Below are 23,531 nucleotides of genomic sequence, written 5' to 3'. Positions count from 1 at the left end.
AGTCAAATTACTCCCTGAAAAAAAAGAGTCTGACCTGTCATCTCAGAGCAAATAACTAACTGTTTTTATTCCACTTTCCCATTCTTTTTTGGTGGTCTAATACTACTGAAATCCTTGAGAATCCTTTACTGATTAAAGTTCAAATAAGCTCTTACAAATGCAAAAAAAAAAAGTGCTTGAGAATGCTACAATTTGTTAAACTGACACTGATGAATGAGGATCACATGCAAAAAACGATCCCAATGGCATCAGAGAGGGCACTGGCATTCAGTAATGAAATGAACAGCGGTGCCTTAGTGAACTTTTTTCAAAGCCCTGACTGACAGGCCTGTGTAATTGAAAAGCTCTATTTGCAAGTCATTGGTGTTCTGACTTTTACATGATTAAAAACATTTGGTTGGCAGGTTTTTGTCTGCTTATTTTAACAAAGCTGTGGTCAAGGAGCAGAAGTTGTTGCTGTAGATCTCCTGGTGCATGTGATTTTGTACCTTTCATAACTTACTTCTTTATTGCTGCATCAAAAGCGGTTTGCTCCACCCATGTCCTTCACCCTCCTCACTGTACACCTGTGACAGACCATGGTCCTGCCACACTGCTCTGTCCCAGGCTTGTCCACTAATGGATTCTTTGCTTCTTTTTGCCAAGGTCGGGACTAAATGCATGAGATGGCATTTCTTGTTAGGACTCAGATGTTTATTAGTTCTTATCTATGTTACAGTCTCTACAGTGCTGCTGTGAGTTCTGCAGCACTTAACTCTAACAAGCTAAAAAAGGAGATATATCTCTCTTTCTACAAGGCCTTTTAAAGATAAACTGTCCAATTAAGAAATTAAACCTAAATTATTTTCACTTTTAACCCAACAGCAAACCACCCATGCCCCGCAATGTGGATTTTTTATCCAATTACACAAAACCACCCAAACCCATGGAGAAGAAGGTGAAGAAGAAGGTGAAGAAGAAGGACCAGCCTCTGCCCTAAACCTCCATCTTGCTTTACATATATTACTATATTCTAAAACCTTAAACTCTATTTTTTCCACCATGTGATATTACACACTTCTATTCAAACTCCACACCCACGATCCCACTTCTATCATTCCATTTTGGAAGCCTTCTCCACGGCCTCAGGTCAAATGCAGCATTCTCTTGGGGGTCAGTGCCTGTCAGCACAGAAAGTCTAAAATTCTCCACAGTCAGGGTCCAGCAGTCCACCTCAGAGCCAGGCCACAGGGTGCAGCTGTGCCCACCTCGCTGTTGCTGTAGCGCGCGAGCTCCGAGATGAAGCGGATGTGGTCGTCTCGGATCTGCACCATCTGCTCACAGATGTTGTACTGGGGGCTGATGCTGCTCTGAGTGCACGTCCACCTGGGCAAAAGAGCAACGGTGTCAAGGACAGGACACAGCTTCCACTCAAGACACCCCAGGGACAGCTGATCTCTCCGCTTCAAGGTACTCCACGCATGCCACCCTCATGGCAAATGTCAGCCCGTGTTGTCTCTCTGGTGTGTGGGGGCTTCCAGAGGTGGTCTCACACAGCAGGATGGGGACACTTGCCTCACCTCTCAGCCTGAATGTGTCTGCTCCATCCACCCTGAAGGCTGCTCTCCATGTGGGCTCACCTACCCCAAGGGCTGAGATGGCAATCCCCCAGGCCATCATGGGACAAGCTTTCAGGGAAGGATGAACTTCCAAGACCTGCATCATTTGCATCCTTTCTGCTAAACCTAAGAATAACCATCCCCTCTGAGGTCCTCCCACCAGATCTGGGTTGTGCTGCCTTCTTCTGCAAAGAAAAACACTGAGAAGAGCTAGCCCTCCCATTGTTTTTGGTTCTGGCTCATGCTACCAGCTCAGTGAACAGCCCTGAGTACAAACGATGAGAATAATATGATTACCTGAACTAGATTTTCATTTGCATTGAGCGATATGTACCATGCAACAGTGTAATGTCATCCTAAAAAAGGGCAGCACTCTCCTTCCAAAGGCACGGTTGTATGAAGGAATGGAGCAAACCAGGTCTATTTAATTTAGTATCTCCTTTCTCCCTGTAATGTATTAGCCCCAGATATAGAACCAGAATGGCTCCACCAAAATGTTTTGTGCAACCAATTGTCTATCAGTGAGATTCTCACGTTTTACTCTGTCACCACAACGTAGGAGTTCAGATTATACTTTTTTTCCCCTCTAAATGATTGTCCACCTTATGATAGTCCTGCTCTCCAATTTAGACTGCCCATACAGAAGGAAGGTGAGAAACCTGCCCCTGATATGGACATACACTTGACTGCACTTGTCAGTATTTGTGGTGGTGGTAGAAGGTCCTGGAAATGCTGGGCCACATCATCCCTTGTGAAATCCATCCTCCCCCCATCCCATTTGGCTCTTACCCGTTTCCACGTGCTGCCCACTGGACAATGGGCAGGTTAGCAGGACTGGCCAGGGCTGCCCCAGCCCTCCCTGCCACACACAACCTACTCCACAGTGCAGAAACAAAGCGCCATGCGGGAAAAACACCAATTAATTCCACTTGCACGGAGACAAGGAGGGAGAGAAAGTGACAAAAACAATATTAGTAAGAAATGGGGATTACATGGAAGCACCTTGGCAGAGTTAGAGTTGGGAGTCCCATGCAATTTGCTGGGAAGGCAAGTGAGTGAGGAAGAAACATTGGTTAGTACGGTACAGCACACAGACCTGGTGAGACAGATTTCAAAGACAGACATTAAAATTGTGCACAGGTAAAACAGCCCATGAGCTACCTTGGTTTTGAGATGAGAAAATGAGAAACATTTCATGTTTCGTTGAAATGTGCTTTCTGAATGATTTGGGATAAAAAGGAGCAAATCTTCAGACAATTTTTCTCTTCTTTAAAAAGAGTTTTCAAAAATATTCTTTAAATTCACATTACACAGAATCTTTTTTTTTCTCTTTTTTTTCTCTCCCAATTTTAATTGAGAACCTTTTGCTCAGGAGTTTTGACACATTGTTTTCAAATGTCTCCTGAACAATTAATGGGCACTTTTCAACCAGTTTTTGGGAGGGCAGGGGAGGAGGGCTGTTCCTGGCAGGCAGAGAAGCCAGACCCTCCAGGGTGGAAGGGGACGAGCAAACAGAAGCGATGACACTGCAGGTTAGTTCCTGTCCTGCTGAAGAGACAGCCCAGCCTGGCTGCTTCTCACAGACACCAGAGAAACCTGATTTCCACCCAACACAGTCCCACAGGTGGGATGCCACTGCCTGCTGAAAGCCTGGTGCCACCCTCCCCTACAGCCAGACACAGCTCAGACAGGCTGTGCTCACGACGGGTTGCAAACCTTATTCCAAGGATATCCAAACCTAACTACAATTCTCCTGGCAATCACTGAGCATGATGCAAAGCTGCAAATACAAGTGAGGCCTCTCACGTGCCTGCTGTGACTGAAACAACATCTGTGGATTCATCTGATGGCATCAGCAAATTGCCCGTGAGCCCAGGCCGCCCCTGAACTCTCCACTCCTGCTGTTCTCCCACAATATTCAGAAGCATTAAGGTTGGAAAAGACCCCTAAGATCATCAAGTCCAAACTTGACTGATCACCATACTGTCAACTAAACCAGAGCACTGAGTGCCACATCCAGTCGTTTTCAGTCTTTTCCAGTTCATTAATTCCCAGAGCATCTGAGCCTCTGCTTCAATCCTCATGGCTGCTGTCCTTCTTCATGAACCCTGCCTGAGCTAGAGCAGACACCCTGGCTACTGCACAGATCCACTGCTGTGTTCATGCTCTGGAGGATTTTGTCCTCGGGGTGCAAGCTGTGGATTAAAATCTCCCCAGAGCAGGGACACGCTGCTCACACTCACACAGCTCGCACACGCTCGGCGTTGCCCCAGCCACCCTTCCTTCCTCCTGCCTCGCTGCCAGCCCCCTCCCAGCCCTGCCTGCTCCCAGGGCATGCTGACACGGAGCTTGGGAGCTGGCTGCACCCCCAGGGCCGCCGAGGCCACCTCCCCACACGGGCACAGGGAGGGAGACGTGGGCACACATAGCTGGCACGCCGGACTCGCGCCTCACGGGGACACGCACACGGGCACAGGCCTGGCACACCCGCGGGGCTGCAGCCCCCACGGCCCTCAGGACACACACAGAAGCCAAGAGACATTATGGCAGGCACTCACTTGGATTTGTTCTCCTCATAGTGAGCACTGGTCTTAATGTATCTGGCCAGTTCTATCTGCATATCGCCGAATAAAGGAACCACCTGCAGCTGCTGGAAAAGAAAACAAAATATGGTTGAAACATGGCGGAGAGAGAGAGAGAGAGAGAAAAAGAGAGGGCCTGGCCCCAGCACAACACAAGGGACTCCAAAAAGGCATGCTGCACCTCTGAAGCTTTGCAAAGTGTCAGGATGTTTGAAGCAAAGTGCAAACCTGGACCCAGGGTCATTTCATACCTAGGAGATGACTGAGAATGATCTGTGGGAGGGAATCACTCCCTGTGCGTGCTCTGGAGCCCTGGGCTCACTGCTACCAGGCTGGTTATAGCCAGAATGGCTCAGTGCTGTTACCAGCCAGAGGAATGGCTCTTTTTACAACAAAAAGAGAGAAGTGTGGTCCTCAGCAGGTCTTATTGTCTCCCAGCCTAATCCTCCAAGAGAACAGAGGGATGAAAAGACAGCATGTTGCTATTTTGGACACCCAGGAAGGCGTCAGCTCTCCCCAGGGACTCAGCACTGTGGTTGCTAGTGATGTGTCTTAAAACTTCTCCATGAAGAGAAAGACACGGGCAATGTAACATGGCTCTGCTTGCCCTTTACAAAATGTTTTGGATGGGAAATAAATTCCAAGTGCTCTGAAGATACCCCAAGCTCAGACAGGTCCCTCCTTCACTAAACTTCCACTTGCAAACAAAATCCAATGAAGGGCTACTGACAGCTCATGAATAAAATATGAAGCTTCAACTTCACCCAGTTACAAACGCCTTGCCCCAAAATTCAGGGAAGATGGGGGCAAATTCCCTGCCCTATTATCACACTCTTCTCAGGCTGAGTTGTGCAGAGGATGTGTAATGCAGTCATCAAGGATTCCCACTGGCATTTCCATAAAAGGTTTAAATGAAGGGGTAGTTCATTTTCACTACTCAAATTCCTGGGCAATCCACTAGAAATTTAATCAGAAGGCAAAAAGCAGATGTAGTGAAGGAGTAGTTGGTCTTTCCTAGTTTGGAGTGGTACTTTACTGATTAGGTGAGACCATGGTAGATGCTGGAGAAGTGCAAAAGGAAACCAAGCTGGAAAAGAGAAAGTTACTCCATGCAATGGAAGGTATTTCACCTCATTCTCTGATGGCCCACAGCATTTTCAATCAACAGCAAACCTGTCTGAATGCACCAAGATGACCAAACTCTACACTGAAGGCTTGATTTAGAGATTTAGTTGAATTCCCACTGAATCAGGGAAAACCCAGAAGACTCTAAAGTATGATGTGATAAATCACCTTTGCAAAGCAGTCTCCCCAGCAATGGGAGGTTTTCTAAACACTTCATCATTGCCCTGTCCATAAGGTTATGGTGTCTGTTGTCCACTGCTCTTGGAGCTGTCTCTAGAAAATGGTGCAAACTGGGGCAAACAGGTCCCCACTCACTCAGGGGAGGATACACACCAACCTTCCATCAAACCTGGGCTCACCTCTTCCCTCCCCTGCACACACCCAGCACATCACCCACAAACCTTGGGGCAATAAGCAGGGAGACATCCTCTATCCAACACCACCACCAATCTCTTCACCCACGCTCCTCACCCCACCTCAGGGTGAAGCACCAGGGAGAATCCACTGTGCTGGAAGACTGAGGGGAAGGAGCCCTCTGTGCCCTTCCACAAATCATCACCTTCTCATTTTCCCTGATCTGGAGCAAGTGTTGGTAATAGAAACTAATCTTTCCATCTCAGGGGGAAGATTAATAAAGGACTCAGGAAGGACTCCATCTGCTCCATCTGGGAAATTCTTCTGCTGTCCTCCTGCTCTTTGCCACCAACTCATTTGTCCTTTGCTAGATCCCACCATGCCTCCTACAGCTGACCTGCTCCAAACCCAAAATGCCTCCCAGTCCCAGCCTGTGCCCAGAAGCAGTGGAAAGGAGGCAGCACCTTCCCTGACGTGCTGTGTGGGCTCTCAGCCCTCCTCTCCACCAACAGGGTTATGCCAAACCTTTCCTGTGCTGAGTGGTCCCTGGCCTCCAGCTGTGGATCAGACCATGGCCAGATGTGCTATGTGGTTGCTTCCCACCCTTCCACTGGGAACACCCAGGTTTCATGGGTAGATTCCCCAAAATCCACATCAGACCAGACAAAAACAGTTCATCAAACCACAGAGCGACCCTCTGAAGATCTCAGTGAATACCTCCAAGTCCCAGTTGACACAAACTCCCCCAAAAGCTTTTCCCGTGCTACAGGGAGCACAGTTTATACATGAAATAAAACTGTGTCCTCTGTCCCTCAGCTCAGCAGCTCACAGAGGGAAAGAGAAGCAGAATCATCACCCATAAATCAAACAGATTTGCTGGTGGCCTGAAAGCACAGAGATCACAGAGACTGCAAACCTGCCTCAGGAATGTGCAAAGAGACAGAAGCCATGTCAGTCAGGCACATCCTCACCCATGAAACAACCTCTCCATCCTCTGGCCCTTGGCAGAAGCAGCCAGAGCTGCAGCTCCCACTGGCTGCCCATGGGAGCAGAGGCAGCCCCAGCACTGCTCTGCATCCCCAGCACTGCAGGCACTGAGGGCCAGCACTGCTCACCTCACCCCTGCTGCAGCTCTGTGCCCAGGCCTGCTCACTGCAATTCCATTCCTCAGCCTTTGGCTTAGATAGCTTCTCAACCCTTGGGGTTTTAGGACCTATAAATGATTCCTGTGGTTTGTTTTTCGCTAGCAGCACATGCAGTGGTCAGGCCATTAATCCACTCGTCTGCAATAAACACCAGCCTCACACAGACAGCTCACTGACCTTGAAGAATTTGTCTATTTTGCTAAGGTTGATTCTCTTCTTGGCATCCAACTTGTAAATGTTGCTGACATTCCCATCCATGAGATACAGGCCAAACCCCATCACCTGCAGAAGATGGAAAGGCAAGGTTTCATCAGCATGAAGTCAGCAGCACAAGTCAAAGACAGTCCTCCATCACTCAGCATGAGGAAAGACCATTTCAGGCTCCTGTTACCACCTGATCCTCATGAGGAAATGTTCAAAATGTGCCTGTATCTGCCAGGATGCACATGGTAGGCAGAGGACACACAGTGGATTGCTCCTGTTGCCTGTGCAAAACCACAGGATGCTTCCTTTAGTTATTTGTTCCTTCTCTCCCCACACAACAGCACCCCAAAAGTTTTATCCACCTGAAGGCCAAAGTTTACTTCTGGAGAAGAATTTAAAATATTTTCCTGGATTGATTTTTCCCCCTCCCCCATTAGTTCAGTACAAATCATTACAGAGTCAAACTCCCCACACTTCAGAGAACCTGAGCTGACTCACACCATTGTAATGAAGTTTTTATGGTAATAGTAACTGCAATCATTGCCAATAACTGACTGACAGCAAGGACAAATACACCAAATAAAGAGATATTTTGGCATGTTTATCTTGAGGACGCTTTACAGCTAGAAAAACAAACTTGGGAGCATCTGCCTTCTGCAGGGAATTATTGCTGGGAATGGGCATTGAGAAGAAAATTCTGGGTTACAAAGTTGGTGGTGATTTTACCATGTCCTCTGCAGTTACACAGGTCAAGCCCACGGTCCTGCACCTCCATGCACAACAGAAAAACCCCTTCCAGCCTTGGAGGATGTAGGGCACCCACCAGTGCTCTCACCCACCACGCGCTCAGTACCAGGCAGGCAGAGCTGCTGGCAGCATTGGGGAGGATGGTGGGGAAAGCAGAGAGATGGAGATGGGGAAGAGGAAAGGGACAGAGAGGAAGGAAGATTTTCATATGGGAATAAGGGAGAAGGCCATAAAGGACGGCAGAGGATTGATGGGAGAGGTCCAAGTGAGGGCAAAAACAGAGGCAGCTCATGGCACTGCCCAGCAGAGCTGTCACTTCAGAGCACTGGGGTGGGACATTCCCAACTCATGTCCAGCCTGTTCAGCTACAAAAAGAGGTGAGTGGGAGGAGGACTGAGGAATCACAGCAGAGGACACAAAGCAACAGGGATCAAAAAGGGAACAGGAAGAGGAGGAAGCAAAGCAGCTTTGCTGCTGCAGTGCCTGCGGAGCACTCACAGCAACTTGTGTGAGCACAAGGCACTCTCTGCAGAAAAGGGATGCATGTCAGCCCAAAGGAGCAAAAAATCAAGAAGTTGAAGAGAGATGTTGTCCTAGGAATTCACAACAGCGGAACTATGCAAGCACCCAGCCCCACAAGCACGGCCCAACCTCACCTTTAAGAGCATGTGCTTCTCACTGGGGGTGAGATACATCTTGTTTTCATAGTAATCCACACAGATGTTGACAATATCAGCCAGCAACTCCTCATAGCCAGGGATAACCTCTAGTTGTTGGTGCAGACACTGAAACACAACAGAAGCCACATTATGAACATGGGCAGAGGAACAGTAGAAACGAGGCAGGAAACATTTTAAGGATTAAAAGTAGAACAATAAGACGATCCTTCAAACCTCATTTTTGTGCTTTTCTTAAGTTTATCAGCAGAAGACTGAGCTTATGCTACCACCTGGAAAAAACAACCTTCCTCTGCAGGACAACTTTTCTTCAGACTGATCACAACACCAAACATCAGACAATGAGATGTAAAGGAGGGTGCCTCTGAGCAAACTGTCTGACTCCTGTCTCTGTGCAATATTTTAACTAGTTAGCAGAACCATTGAAGCCTGTGAAGTGTGGAGAGCCATGGGGGCTGAGCAGCAGTCCCCATGTGGCTGCAGGGGATGGAGTTCTGGCAGAACCTTCATCTCCCAGAGCTCTTCTTACACCTTTTAGATCTTCATCTTTGTCTTAACATAGAGACCTTCAAAGCCACCCACGAGGAGACATTGCTAGAATTACAAAGCCTGACCAAAAGAGCACAGAGTCGGTGGCAAAGACCCAACAGCTGCTGCCACAGCCTGGTCTGAGGTGGTGTCAGCCTCAGCAGATCACTGCTCCCTCTACTCATGAAAAGTTCAGTGGCTCAGAGAAAAGGGACCTGCCTGAGTGATGCGGTTGTGGTTTGCCAGGAACATGGAGAGGTTCTGGGACTCCTGGATGGACTGGGGGTCTGCCATCTTCCTCAGGAACTGGGCAGCTCTGGAAGGGACAAATCCAACATCACCAAGGGTCACTCAGCCAATGTGAGACTGTCACCACGCACCTTCCTGCCTGACCTGCAGCAATGTTGCAGCTTCAGACTCCCCAGCATCACAGCTCTACTCACCAAGAGGGAACTGAAACACACAGGGCTCAGAGATTTGCCTAAATCCACAGAGAGCCTGGGACAGCACAGAAACCCCGTCTCCAGCCCTGATGTCCTCCTGCCCTCACGGCTGCTCAGACCAGGTGCTCCCTTGCAGACCAGGCACAGTCCTGTCCCCATTCCCACCACTTCGTCCCCTCTCACCTTTTGTAAGCAGAATGATCATTTTTCACACTGCACTTCATGTTCTTCAGCTCATCCAGGACAGCAAACATGTTGATGAACTTGCCCAGAGTGAGGAGATAGGCCTCGGACACGAAGTCCTTCCTCCTCTCAGCGTGGCACAGGCGCTTCACTTCGCTGCAGAACCGCTCAATGGCCTTGCGCTGCAGGGCGGGGACACAGGGTCATGCACCACCAGGGGAACCCCCTCCACCCCCACCAGCTCCTTGAAAAAAAGCATTTTTTGGCTGGGGATGGAGGGTCTGAGGTTCCTCTCTGCTGTTCCTATGCAATGAAGCATTGTTACAAATCACTGCTGACAAATACACCCAGTGCCTGAGGGGAGAAAGGGGCTCGAGCTCTCCAACTGCACCTGCCACACGTGTGGGGTGGTCTGCAAAATCAGGCTGCATTTTTAGGGTGGGACATAAAGGACCTTACAGGCTATAAAACCTAAAAATGATTGTGAATCTCAGCTACAGCAAGTTATAACACAGGTGGTGATGGGGAGCCCTCAGCAGCCATGACTGCCACATGGCAATGGACAATCAGCTCTGCACATCAGACAAGATCCCCGAAAAACAGGAGCCTGTGACAGCCTTAGCTTCAAACATTGGGGACTCTGGGTCTCCATGAACTTGAAGGGGTGTGCTCTTTCCCAGCCTGTATAGATTTTGGGGCTGAGCAAGGGACACACAGATTTTCCTTCACATAGGTCTCAGGTTGCTGCTCAGGTGGCTGCAAGGGAGAGACCTACTGGAGGCTGTCTTGGCAGGCAAGGATAGCACAGCCCTGCTTGGGATGTTAACACCAAAGTAAATAGATTATTTTTGCCTCTCTCCTTGGCCACTTACCTGAAAATACATGAACTTCATAAGCTTGGTGACTTCTGGCTCCAGGACTTCCACTGTTTTCTCATAAATCTCCACTCGGTTTGGCTGTTCATTACATTTCACCTGCATTGCAAAGAAAATGATCTGTGTCAGCATCAGCTTCTAAGCCAGCTGTGGGTCACTGTGGCACCACCTTCTCTTTGCTTCACTTGGAGTCCTATCCCCACCCAAGGACAACAGAGGGACCTGAGAAGGAGATGGATCTCAATACAACAGGCAAAAGCAAAAGGGGATATGGGGATATTTCAGATCTGAAATTCTCTCTGCTCATTCTGAAAAGGCACAATCCTGATTCTAGGGCATAAAAGTCTCCTAATGCATTTGTCTGGCATGGAACACAAGCAGTATGGAATCTGGACTTGCTGTACAATGTTGGAATGTTGTAGCATGAAGTTATCTGAGATTTGTGTTGCAAGACACACAAGGCACCAGCTTACAGCTCTGCCAGAGCCTCACTGGGATTATTCTGGTTCTGTTGAGGATCCATTAAAAATCACTGGGCTTGTCTGTGGCTCACAGCAATGAACTGAGTCACTGTCACTGGGCTCCTGGGAAGCTAAATTTAAGTACTTACTCAGTTGTCATCCAGCTCACTTCCAAAACAGTTACTTGGAGTCATTATCAACCTTACAGGGAAAACACCAGCTGCCCAGGGCATCCTGCTGCCCTCCTCTGGTTTTGTCTGCAGCTGTTGCTCCCAGAAGGCTGTGATGGGGCTGACAGCTCTGCTGCACTTTTCAGGAGCCCAGCAGCTGATCCTCAGGGCATGGGGGGACACCTCAGCCAGCCTGATCACAAAGGAGCCTTGCCCTCCCTGCAGCGGGCAATCTAATGTCCCTGCCCTGCTGCTCCACACTGCAGTGAGGCAGTACCACAGAATCACAGAATATTCTGAGCTGGAAGGGACTCACACAGATCACCAAAGCCAGCTCCTGGCCTTGCCCAGGACAGCCCCGAGAACCCCACCATGCACCAATGGCCAGCAGGATGCAGCTGGGGTAGGGAGGAGTGGTGCACACTCAGGAGCGGCCCCTGTGAAGCCACAGTCTCTGATACAGCAGGGAGCTGCACCTGACCAAGCAGGGAGATTGAGGGGCCAACACAGGACCCCCCTGGCCACATCCATGTGCCCCATGGCAAAGCACAGTGGTCACTGCAAGATCAAACCTGGTCATGGTGTAGCTGAACCCTCTGCTGTGGCACTCTCTGCTCCTCCATCACACACAGCACTGACAGCAGCCTGAGGGGAGCACAGGGGGAAGGGGCAGGGACCCCACAAGCTGCTCAGAGAGGCACAGATGTCACAGTGAGGACACTACACCAAATGATTTGTAGTGCTGTCTTGCCATCAGCTTAGCCACAGCCTTCTGCTGGAGTAGCCAGGGGAAGCAACAGCAGCACAGCACCAAATATAAAATACCCAGTCAACAGCAGACATCTCCTCATGGCTGGGTCTCAGCATCATCTGCTTTAGTTTGCTTTGCTTTTCCTGTTCTTCTGTCTCCACTCCAAACTAACCCACACTCAAAGACAAAACCAAGGAGGTGCTCTGGGAGCAGCCCTGGCTGGGAAGGGCTTGGCTACCTGAGGGATGGCTCGTGAGCAGCTCCTCCACGTGTAGAGCATCACGGCATACTCGTGGCCTTCTTCCAGCATCTCATTCTGAAAGACAGAGGGGTGTTGGTGGGGCAGGGCAGGCCCTGGGGGCTCACAGCCTGGGGACAGTGCTGGGGGACTCACCATGCTGGAGTGCACCGTGGCCTGCTCGATGTACCTGGCAATGCCTGTCACAAAGGCGTTCCTGTCTTCAAAGTTTGTGTCAAAATTAGCCTGTGGGAAAAATGGAGAGATGGGGATTAAACACAGCTGGTTGTTTGCTCACCTGGTACAGCCTAACATGGGATGTGTTGGCAAAAAGCAGAATTAGTAGGGCTCCTGGGGCACAGGAGGAGCTTGTGAACTATTTGAGGTGCTGCACCTCTAGGTCTGAAGTAGTTTCATACATACACACACCCTGAGATGCACTGGAATCATACATGGTTGTCCTGCAGGGAACACGTGTGGAAATATGGCAGTCAAGACTGACATTTACAGTCCTTATAGAACTAAGCCAAATTTTACTGCAGCCACACCAGAGAGAAAAGCTAGAGCAATTGTTCTAGAGATTTTAGCTTGGTAACTCAAAGACAGATGCAACCTTATTAATTTCTGTTTGTGCCCTGGCTGCTAGGGGAAGACCACATCCTGTCAGCAGGAAGCAAAGGGATAAACACAGAGAAAGGGCAGGGAATGAGCTGTCTGGAAAACATAAATATGAAAGTCAGCCCTCATCCAGGTGCTATTATCAGCGCAGGCACAAACAGTTGTTGGGACAAACATTTGTTCTGGAAGTTGTGATACAGTTTTGGGTTGGGACAGGGGAACAAGAAACTGCAGAGGCAGGTTGGGGATAGAAAATCAGCTCCCCTGGCTCCCTGGAGTGCCCTTCACATGCCCTGTGCTTGGTGATTTCCTCTGCCAAGGCTGGCTGATGGTACCTGCTGCAGGGCAGGGCAGGCAGAGGTCCTAAGCACCCAGAGCTGCTCTTTGTGATGACAGCAGCACTGCAGCAACCACACTCACCTCAATAACTGATTTCCTGAGTAGCAAAGCTGGGAGCACAGACCTGTGGCCACAGGGCTACTCTTCTTAGTGCCTCCAGGACATCACATGTGACCAATGTGACAAGGAAAGCTGAGATTGCATTCTGAGCATTTCTGGCTAGCAGGGGGAAGGGCTACACACAAAGTGAGTATGATGAGGAAACAGGCTTGGCCAACATCTCCAGATCCAGCTTAGAGGAGGTTTTTAGGCCCAGCTGTGTGCACAAACTCATGGCCCTGAGAGGAGGCTGTGCCATAAGGCTGGACCCTGAGCCCCTCATGAGACACAAACCAGCAAAGGCTAAAAATTTATTGAAAGAAGAGATAAGCAAATAATTACATCAAGATTTTTCAGGAAGAGCTGAAATTTGAACAGCCCAGAATGACCTTTGGGTCTGATAACCCACAGAGATACCAAAGCTGTGGAATGAGCCCGGGGTCTGATCTGCTGAAGGAGATGCTGTAATTGCAAAGCCCTGCGTCCAAGGCACAACAATCACAGTGCTGGTGTATTTATACACTGCCACGGGTGAGCCAGCAGCTCAGGAGTGGCAGGATGGAGAAAGGAACCCCCTATTATATTTAACCCTGGGTGTGTGCTATAGGGCAGGGTGTGGTGGCCAAGCAGCAGAGGCATCCCACTGCGGGAGCAAAAGCAGGAGCCAAGCCGTGCCCTGGGCCCCTGCCAAGCTTTGCTTGGTGAGTGCAGCTGCAGCTAAATCTGAGTCGTTCAGGGCAGAGAAGTGGTTCTAGCAGCTGCCCTCCCTTGCATGCCAGCAGCTCCAGCTGTGCTAGAGGCACAGGCCAGCCAAAGTCAGGCAGGACGTTGAGCCCGCCCTGCTCAGTTCGATGCACGCACGATTGTGGAAAGGAAGCACAGAAATATGTGCACAAATAAACATCGCTGAGAACTTTCTGCTGTTATCACAAATCTTATCTCCTGCCTCCCACCCATTCATGCACTCTGGTCCTCATTTTCGCTCGGCCTTAAAAGTCCCTTTCACCAAACTCTGGTGCCTTCCTTTTAAAGTCCTTGGGAATGCATTTGTGGCTAGATCTGTTCTGAACGCTTCCTCCAACATGCTGAACCCCGGATGTTTTCAGCTGGTTCTCACAGCACTGTGTGGCCCTGTGTTGTGCATGAGCCACTGGAACAACCCTCCCTAGCCCGTGCCTCGGGAGCTGAAGTACCTGGTACATGATGGAGGAGGGAGGAGGCTCGATGCATGGCTGCTGGTCTGGCAGGGGCAGCTCCTCCAGCAAGTCCACGTTGGACAAGGCATCCTCCAGGGTGACGTGAGTCGTCATGGCTGCAGATGTTCAGTTCCCCTGCTAAAGCCAAAGCAAAAGAGAGGGTGATAGGCAGACAAGAAAACCAGCCAGCCAGCAGGATACTGAGTGGGAAAGGACAAAACCAGAGCACGACTGGCTGGCATTGCAGGGGACAAAATCCCAGTGTATGTTTTCCCTTGTCTTATGCATTATACCACATGTCTATGTCATCTCTCTCCTGCGATTCAACAGCAGAGCAGGAATGTAGAATAAGAGAAACACAACTACCCACCCAAGCACTTCTCTCTTTACTCTATGCAAAACTCTCAGACAGGACAGCTGGGTGCTGCAGTGCAGCTTTAGCAGCCCCAGGTGAAAGTGTGTGCTCCGAAATGCAAAGCAGTGCTATCAAGAATATCTCCTGAAGCAGCTTGATTAGAGAAGTATGATGGATGCTGACACTCACATGCTCTCCTCACACACATGAACAGCCCTGGAAACTGTAAACAACCAACAGCATTAAATCCCAGAGGTGAACTGGAAAGGCTCGAGTGCTGTGCAGGCAAAGCTGTGGCACTGCAAGCAGCAAAAAAAGAAGCTGCTGTTAAATTTCCCTACTTTTACCACTGACGTGGCATCCCCTGCCCAGTCCCAGACTGCCCTGGAGCTTCCAAGAGCTCCAGTTACAAAAATGAAAATAAATACACAGAATAAAATCAAAGGGAAACATTTCTGAAAGTTCCCTGGTGCTTACCCCAGGCAGGAGCCCAGTGGGAACCAGAGAACAAACTTGTGTGTCCCCATCTCCCCTGCCACTCACCTTGGCTGTGAGTGCTCAGGCACGGGGGATGGTGCTGTCACTCAGGCTGAGCCCTCGTGTAATCACAGCCACAGGGCTTCCCCAGTTAATGCCTAATCCTCCGCAGTAGCTGTGGCCGACCTAGAGTCTGTGTCACCCAGAAAACACTCTGCTGCACTTAGACATTTGGAGAGAGAGAATTCTTTAAATATTGACACCTGATTCTATTAAAAAAATCACACAAACACACACACAGTGCTTCTTGCCTCACTCAGAGCCTGTCTAGTTTGAAATGTGAGCCTTTGAGTTTCATTGCTCTGATCTGCAGGACAGTAGAGCTCCCTAAATCAAAGTTCCCATCGAGATACTCACACATTTCATTATAACACCCTGCAAGCCAGCTAAGCTCTTTGCCTGCCTCATTACAGTGCATGTTTTCAAATCCTTTAATCATCTCTTTGGCTTTTCTCTAAGCTTTTGCAACTTTTTTTGCCAGACATGGTAGCAGGCAGGGCAGAAGGCTCCAGCAGTGTCTGCACAAGCACCAAATACAGCGGCAGCAGAACACGCCTTGAGTACAACCACAGCAGCTCCTCTGCTCACAACAGCAGCTCCCACTGCTTCCAAGAAAATAAGTTTGCTTTTTATTTCCAGCACTGGGAGCAGGAAGGATAATGGCTTTGGGACATCCATGGATAGGCACACACACATCCAGCAAGGGCCACAGCTAAGGGGTGACACAGGGTGCACTCCTGGGGTGGCTTCAACAGAGGGAAGGAGTCTGTAGCTGTGCCTCATCATCGTGGGCTGCAGGAATACCTAAGAGCCTGGCAGAACTCATTCCTGCTCCACAAATGCGTCCACAAGGCACCAGGCAGCTGAGAAACAGGTTTGGTTGTACCTGCAGCTGAAGAATCATTAAACGAGTGCCTGGAAAATACCCAAAATCTCAAGCAGCTTTTCCCCTCCACACTCAAATTTCTGTTTCCTTCTACACCCCCTGTCTGGTAAAATGGTTTCCTGTTACAAATTGTAGCAACTGTCAAACCCAGACATTACATTTCTGCAGCTTCCTCCCTGCCCGCCTGCGGGTCCCCGCGCTGCTCTGCACGGGGGGAGGCTCAGCTTGCCCAGCCCCAGATGGACACAGATGGACACAGAACTGCCCACCACACTCCTCCACCATCCTCCAGCACCTCAGCACTCACCACTGGGATCCCAGAACACTCCTGGCTACTCACTCATGCTGTATTACATACTTCAGGCTTGAGAAGGCAAAACTTTCCATTTCATAGTTTTGAGGGCTTTGTGGCTGTTTATTTGGGCTCATTCCCCATTTTTCTCTAAGTCCAATTCTAAGGCTATTTGTGCAAGGTGTTGTCTGTTTGCTGTAATCAAATGCACTCCCACAACAACCCTGTGACACCCAAAGAGCTCAGCAACTCAAGGGACAAAATTATTGCTGCTGTTCGGGCCACCCCAGGAGAATGAGTACCAAATCCAGCATCAGGGTCCTGCTGTGCCAGGCAGTGCACACACCTGGGAGGCTAAGCCTGTCCCTACCCTAAAAATCTGGCATTCAAACAGGCAGAGAGGAAGGAAGAGTACAGAAATACATGAACAGAAAAGAATGCATCAAGTCATTGCAAGTGAGAGGGGCAATCAGCCACCAGCCCACCCCGTGCTTTGCCATGGCTGAGCAGTGCAAGGATCCAGATGCACCTGGAGAAACTACTGACTTTGAGGGTTTAACACATGAGGTTTTATGGGGACTTCCAGTTTCCACTCCACTCTTTCTTAACACCAACCAGAACCCAACAGCAGCTCCAGGGAACAGCGTGGTCAGCCAGGATTTCCCCTGGACCTGGTGTCTCCAGCACATTGCCAGACAGCAGCCTCACAGACAGAGTGTGAGACAGAGGGGTCACTGGTCCAGGGCCAGCAGACCTGGATCATCACCCCAGATCATCCAGAGAGGATGGCAGGTGAAGCCCTGCTCCCCCAGACCTGTGCTGCCCTCCCTCACCCTCCTGCAAAGAAGGTTCTAACCTAGACATGCTGGGGCTGTAAATCCAGCTCCATCTCCTCTGTCCAAAGACAAGGGGGGCAGCTGGGAGGTCATCTGGCAGTGGTCAAGCAGCTCCAGCTCAGGGAATTCAGGGATCCCTGGGGAGCTCATCAAAAAGCCTTAACTGCCATCCACCACCTGGGCTTTGGGGTGGGGTGGCTGTGCTGGAAGAGGGCACTCAGCTCATGGTGGTGGTCTGGTGGTAGTGCTTGGGCACTCTGGGGGCCATGCGGCTGGGCTCCACCCAAGCAGGGAGCAGCACAGCAGCGTGCCCAGGGACGGGGCTTTTCTCTGTCCTAGCCCAGGCACACCTGCAGCACGCCCTGCCTCTGGCCTCACAGACTGCCAGGAGCCACCTCCACATCCCACCCCTGGTCAGAGAAACCAAAGCTCCTCTGGTCCTACGTGTTTTGGCAAAACTGAAGGTGAGCCTGGCAGAAACCAACCCCACCCCAGTGAAACCCGAGGCAGGGATGCTGCACTGGGCTGTTTATCCCTTCTGCTCATCAGCACCGGTGCTAATGGGTGCAGTGCTGCCCACACTTTCTTCTCATTTGCTGCAGAAACTTCCTGTCCCCTTCCCACACCTCAGCTGCAAACCCTCTGGCCATCTCACACACCTTCTAAAGTCAAATGATCTCACAGAGGACCTGGGGGAGCTGCAGGGAGCCAGCCAGGCAGGGAGCATGGCTCCACCAGCCCGAGATGGAGAGGAGCAGTTCCTGACACAGGGGCAGCAGCCTGGGGGACAGATTTCACAGTCTGAGGAGAGAGGATGGACATCCCAGATGTCTGAACTTGCAGGGCATGTCCTGCCTTCCCCACCAAAATGCTTGCCCAGAAGTATTGGTGCAGTATCATCCTCTTTGCAGGGAGAAGCACAAAGGTGACTTTACTGTCCAAACAGATTGGGGAAATAAAGACTTTTAAAAGCAGGGCCATCATGAATATGTTGCATGCACGTGTGCTCAGCTCCCAAGCTGCACAGCTCAGAGCTCTGGGGAAGTGGCAAGGGCTGTTTAGGATTTTCAACTTGCCTGATCCTACAGCAGACACTCACACTGGTGCCGCAGGAGGCACCAAGAATAGGAAAAGAGGCAAGAAAAAAATGGGAATTACCCAGACAGAATCCAAGCCCTGTGAGCCCGGGGTGACATGAGCAGCAAAAAGACTTGCTGGGGAGGTGGCAATGTAGAGGAGGACAAACCTGGTCACTCTCTGAGGATCTGAGAGTCTTTTCCAGCTCTGATTCCCCTGGGTAACCTGGGAAAGTCACTGAATTTAGTTTTACCCCTGTGAAAATGCTTCCCTCTCTTTCTCCAAACATAGCACCAAACCAGTGGGCAGGTCCTCTCCTGGCCCAACAAATACCCAGCAGAATGAAGTATCAGTTGCATAAAAGCCAAGTTTCTGGTACCCACTGCCTGACAGCAACAGGAGGATAAAGTATCCTGGCCACAAATATATGTTTAGTAAAAAATAACTTCACAGTGCAAAACTTTAGTTTGACTCCTGCCTAAAATGCACAGGACTTGTAAATGCAACCACCACCACAGTCAGGAGGTTCTTTGCAGAGGGAGTGAGGCTGGCAGAGCTGGGCCTCTGCTCTAACAGACACAGATGTTAATACCCATAAAATTACCCTTCCCATTAAAAAAAGGAAGCCAAACTGCATGACTCCTGAAGCTGTTTTTCTCTATATCCACTCTATGTTTTCTGCCATTCCATTAGGGCTGAGTTCCAAGCGTTTGCAGCATCCTCGTCTCTCAGCAACACAATTACCCTGGAATTTATTTATTTTAGAATAACTAAATAGTATTTTTTTTCTGGTGCCAAAGAAAGTGGGTCATGGAAGGAGACAGGTATATGAAACTACATTTCCAATAGAGTTGAGAAGTTTAGCGCAAGTTTATAAGCAAGCCACTGCTGACAGTTAAAGCACTTCCTGGGAAACCAAATCACACAGTCCAGCATTGTTAATAGTTGACCAATTATTGATCTTCCAAAACCAATATTCCCATTCCTCATGCAAGGATAACTGTTTGTTAACAAAAATTGAATTCAGTGAAAATGAATTCAGCATACTCAGCTTTACTCCAGAGACCATGGTCAGAAAATGAAAGATGTTTTTCTATTCCTTAGGCTCCGTCAATAACAATCAACTGTACAAAGAAAAGGAAAAAAGAATTTTCCTTTGCAGGGAATTATATGGCTGTGACACCAGAACACTGGGCTAGTCACCCACCTCTGTGCCTAACCCCAGACTACCATCATCATGCAAAACATAAGGGGAATTTTTCTTTCGGTATCTCAGGGCAGGAGGTGCAGAGGCTTCAGCGACTCAGCCTAATTCTTCGAGACCTTTGTGATCCAAAGCCCTCAGGCAGGAACCCCCCTTGGGAAACGGCAGATGGCAAAGGGGGCCACGCTGTGCTGCTGGCAGTGTCCCCTGACAGCGCACAAATCCTGCCCCCTGCCCCCTTCTCCAACAGCAGGGAGCGTTGACTGTGTGCTTCTTCTTCATCTTCTTCATCTCCTCGTTCTTTCCTCCTTCCAACCCACGGAAATTTCCTGCGGAACCCATCCACTCGCTCCCTCCCCCTCCGCCCGGTGGGATGCGGCTGGCACGCGGCATTTCTAGCGGCATTTCCAGCGGCACCGGGGGCAAAGTTGAGCACAAAGGAGCCGCTGCCCGGCCCCGCGCACGGCACCGGCGCCACGGGGCGGGAGCGGCTCCGCCGCCGGACCCACGCCACAGCCCGAACCTGCGGCCGCCGCTCCAGCCCTTCCTTCCCAGCGCTGTCTCTGGGAACGAAGCGCACTGCCGGCGCTGCCTGCATCCCCCTCATCCCCCTGGAACGCCGTATTTCCACGCCACGGGTGCTCCGGGAGCCGGCCGGGGCCGCCCTTCTATCTACCATCAGCATCCTCTCCGCGCCCCGTTCTCCGGCACCGCCGCCACCCCGGCTCGGGCTTGCGCTGCCGCGGCGGGGCCTGCAGCGCCCTCGGGCCGGGGCTCGGCCCCTTTCCCGTGCTGGGGATGCGGGGCGGGGGGAGCACAAGGGGGATTTGCGCTATTTTTTCCCCGGCGCCGTGCGGCGGCTGCGGGCAGGCTGAGCGCCGCAGGTAGCTCGGGGCATTGTGGGATATATCCCATATATCCCGCACATCCCGGCCCGCACATCCCGCACATCCCGGCCCGCACATCCCGCACATCCCGGGCCGCCCGCCGCGCCCGCACCTGCCCCGGGGCTCCGCGGAGATGGGGCTCTCGGCACAGCCCCGGGGAGGGAGGGAAGGAGGATGGGAGGGAAGGAGGGGATGGAGCCGCGCAGCCCCCGCGCAGCCCCGCGCCCACCCCCGCCCGCTCACCTGCGCTCCGCGGCTGCGATGCCCGGCGCCGCGGGATGCTCCGCGGGGGATGCTGCGCGCCGGCCGCACAAAGAGCAGGAAATGGCTGCAGCAAGTGCACTTCCGCGGCTCTCGCTCCGCCGGCCCCTCCGCGCGGCGCGGCGGCGGGGGGAGCCCCGGCCCCGCCGCGGGAAGGGGCTGGAGCGGCGCGGGCGGCTCCTCCCCCAGCGGCGCGGGGGATGCGCGGCGGGGCCGCGGCTCTGCCCCCGCTCGGGGCCGGCAGCTCCGGGCTCCCGGCGGGGAGGGGAAGGCCGCCAGCACCCCCTGGGCACGGAGGGGAGAGAGCGGGGGGCGGCTGCAGCAGCCCCTCGGAAGCTCGATGCTGGCGCAGTGGGTTTGGGTCCCTGAGAAAGCGGGACCAGGCTGGGATTCTTCATCTCGCTGCTGCCGGGCTGGCTGGGGCGCGGGTGTTCAGCCCCTCTGCCCCTCGGAGGGCCATTGATAGGCGTCACCTACCATCTTAACAAACGCCCTGGTGGCAGAGTACGTACACATCTAGAAAACACACAGAGCCTCGGGTGACTGAGCATGTTGGGGATCAAAACCTGAAGGCAGCGCCTTTGCTCAGAGCTCCGATCCTCTTCTGAGTCAGCACCGCATCTAAAAGGTCTTCCTTTCGGCATTTTTGGCATCTGGCTTTTTTTTCAGGAACAAGTTTCCAGTCCTGCTTGTACATCTGTTTAAAGCTCTAATATAGCTCTTCGCATGTAGTGTGAAATCCAAACTCACAGCTTTCAGAGGGACACTGCCTCATGGTGATTGATGTAAACCCTCTATGGAGCTGTCTTGATTGTTGAAAGACACCGGTGGACACCCAAGGATTGACAAAAGCCTAGCTACAGGTCTGGATGTATTTCTGTGGTGGCCCTGGCAGTGTCCCATTCCTGAGCATAAGCCTATGCCATTATCAGATTGCTGCCTGGCCTTTCCTGGATTGAGAGACCCCCTCCAATTCCTCAGAGGCTGCTGCTGCTGTCCATGGAAGTGTGGGGCTGAGCTTTCTTCTGTGGGTGTCTGTTGGCTCTGTGAGGAAGCTTGCACACCAGGTTTACACGGCAGATCTGCTGCTGTAATTTGAATGGATGCCCAGGGCTGAAGGCACTGGGGTCTGCAAACTAGAAAAGCAGCAGAACAGTCCTAGGAACTAGCTTTGTTTTACAGGACAGGATCACACCTGAAAAAATGTATCAATAAATCTCTGGGTATGGAACTTTTCTCTGTATAGCATTTCTTCCTTGGGGTTTGAACTAGGTGACCTTTAAAGGTCGCTTCCAGCCCAAACTATTCTATGATTCTGTGGTATCTACAACTCTATCTCACCCTTGACTAGAACACATTGTAGCCGTCATTCCTCTTTTTGCTATTTAATACTTGTCAGAAAAAAATCAGTAAGTGAGCATAGTTACTGCAGACACAAAAGATTTAACAGCAAATATCATTCTGAGGGTGAAACAAGTTCAAGAAATCTGGCAGAAAAAACTGCTGTGGACTTTTTTTGCACAGTTTAATCTGTTCCCATTATCAGCCAGGCTCAGTGTGATGGGAATTCCATGAATGTTATGATGCTATTTTAATTTTCTGCTTCATGTTGTCTTAGCTGGTAGAAGGATAGCATGAGCTGCCCTGCATTTGTCCTGCAGATCTCCCTGCAGGCTGGGGACAATGACAGCAAGGGCCAGCCCCGTGCAGCTACAGCAGCAGTGTGTGCATCAGTGTGTGGAGGAGAGGGAACACGATGGTGGGGTGAGCTGAACACAAGAACACACATGAATTTGTGGTGGCTGCCAAGTGAGCTTTAGCAGAGCCATTCACCTGAATCTTGCTGTGCTGACAAGCGTTCAGAGAGGGACAACACCAAACATCACATAAAAACCTGTTCATTAAAAAACACTTCAGGTAATTCTAGATTTTTTTTCAAGCCTGATTTTAAGGTAATTGTGCATTGGAACAACACCCACATCGCCAGGGGTACTGACCCATGCCCAGAAAAGAGCTTTTCACGCTAATGCTGCCATGCTGCAGTCCCTGGTCTCCACTGAGAAGCATCAGCTGCTCTTTCTAGATGAGGTTACTGCTTGACTGCCTTTGCTAGCAGGGGCTCCAGCCTGGCTGTGCCTGTGCTTGGCCATCTCAGCAGCAGCTTGGGGACACGCTGGGACACAGCTCCAGGCCTGGCTCCAGCCAAGTGTGCAGAGCCCTGCACACACCCGGGACAACCAGCGGGGAAAAGGAGGGACAAGCACAACCTCCCACCCTGGAGGGACACAGCCAGGACAAGAGGCAGCAGCTTAAACGTTCAGCACGAGTGAAATGCTTTCTAGGCAGGCAGGGAAGGGGTGTTCAGAGAAAGGTGACTCACTTTGCAGTGGGAGACTGATATTCTCACCTCTGCTTCGTGGGGAACGTGAAAGGCACCCAGCTAAACTTGCCTTAGACACTGCTGTGGTGAGGGAAGACTGTGCTAGAGTGCATTGATATCATGCAGTTATCCCACTCTGGCACTGCCCTTTGAGATTCCCGAAGTGCCCTGTAAATGATAGGGAAACACCCTCTGGGAGCACTCAGATATTACCACCCCCAATTTTATGAAAATTCAGAGAATTTAAAGCCACCATAATGGATATTTAGACCAAAAAATCTTGTGCCTGTGTAATAAATTACCATATTTGCAGAGATTCTGCATGCTTCCTACCCCCATAAACCCAGCACATTGTGTAACCCCAGAATACAACCATAGTTCTGGGGAACAGAGATATTTCAGAAAGCCAGAAGATGCCTGACTGCATCTTAGTGGAGGAGATTTGATTATAGGTGCATGATTTTTGCAATTTTGCTGACATAT

General features: G+C 50.8%; 1 protein-coding gene across 5 annotated transcripts in view; it reads right to left on the bottom strand.

Annotated features, from left to right (window-relative positions):
* CYFIP2 (cytoplasmic FMR1 interacting protein 2) overlaps nt 1-20,812 on the bottom strand; it is a 50,411-nt gene extending 29,599 nt beyond the window's left edge. The window contains exons 1-11 of one of the 5 annotated variants that reach the window (XM_012574938.5): nt 20,651-20,812; nt 14,331-14,471; nt 12,238-12,327; nt 12,082-12,159; nt 10,459-10,560; nt 9,587-9,768; nt 9,180-9,276; nt 8,412-8,540; nt 6,982-7,086; nt 4,157-4,248; nt 1,248-1,365 (exon numbers count right to left, since the gene is read on the bottom strand). In XM_012574938.5, the coding sequence (XP_012430392.1) occupies nt 1,248-1,365; nt 4,157-4,248; nt 6,982-7,086; nt 8,412-8,540; nt 9,180-9,276; nt 9,587-9,768; nt 10,459-10,560; nt 12,082-12,159; nt 12,238-12,327; nt 14,331-14,447 (1,110 nt within the window). In that variant the 5' untranslated portion in view covers nt 14,448-14,471; nt 20,651-20,812. The remainder of the gene's footprint in view (nt 1-1,247; nt 1,366-4,156; nt 4,249-6,981; nt 7,087-8,411; nt 8,541-9,179; nt 9,277-9,586; nt 9,769-10,458; nt 10,561-12,081; nt 12,160-12,237; nt 12,328-14,330; nt 14,472-20,650) is intronic. The other 4 variants (XM_030284176.4, XM_012574948.5, XM_072935109.1 and 1 more) reach the window with 4 other exon arrangements.
* Between the last annotated feature and the right edge of the window lie 2,719 nt (nt 20,813-23,531).

Source organism: Taeniopygia guttata, chromosome 13, assembly GCF_048771995.1.
Source record: "Taeniopygia guttata chromosome 13, bTaeGut7.mat, whole genome shotgun sequence".
Classification (NCBI taxonomy): domain Eukaryota; kingdom Metazoa; phylum Chordata; class Aves; order Passeriformes; family Estrildidae; genus Taeniopygia; species Taeniopygia guttata.
The sequence above is the reverse complement of the archived record's forward strand: the minus strand, read 5'-3'. Positions and strand labels throughout refer to the sequence as shown.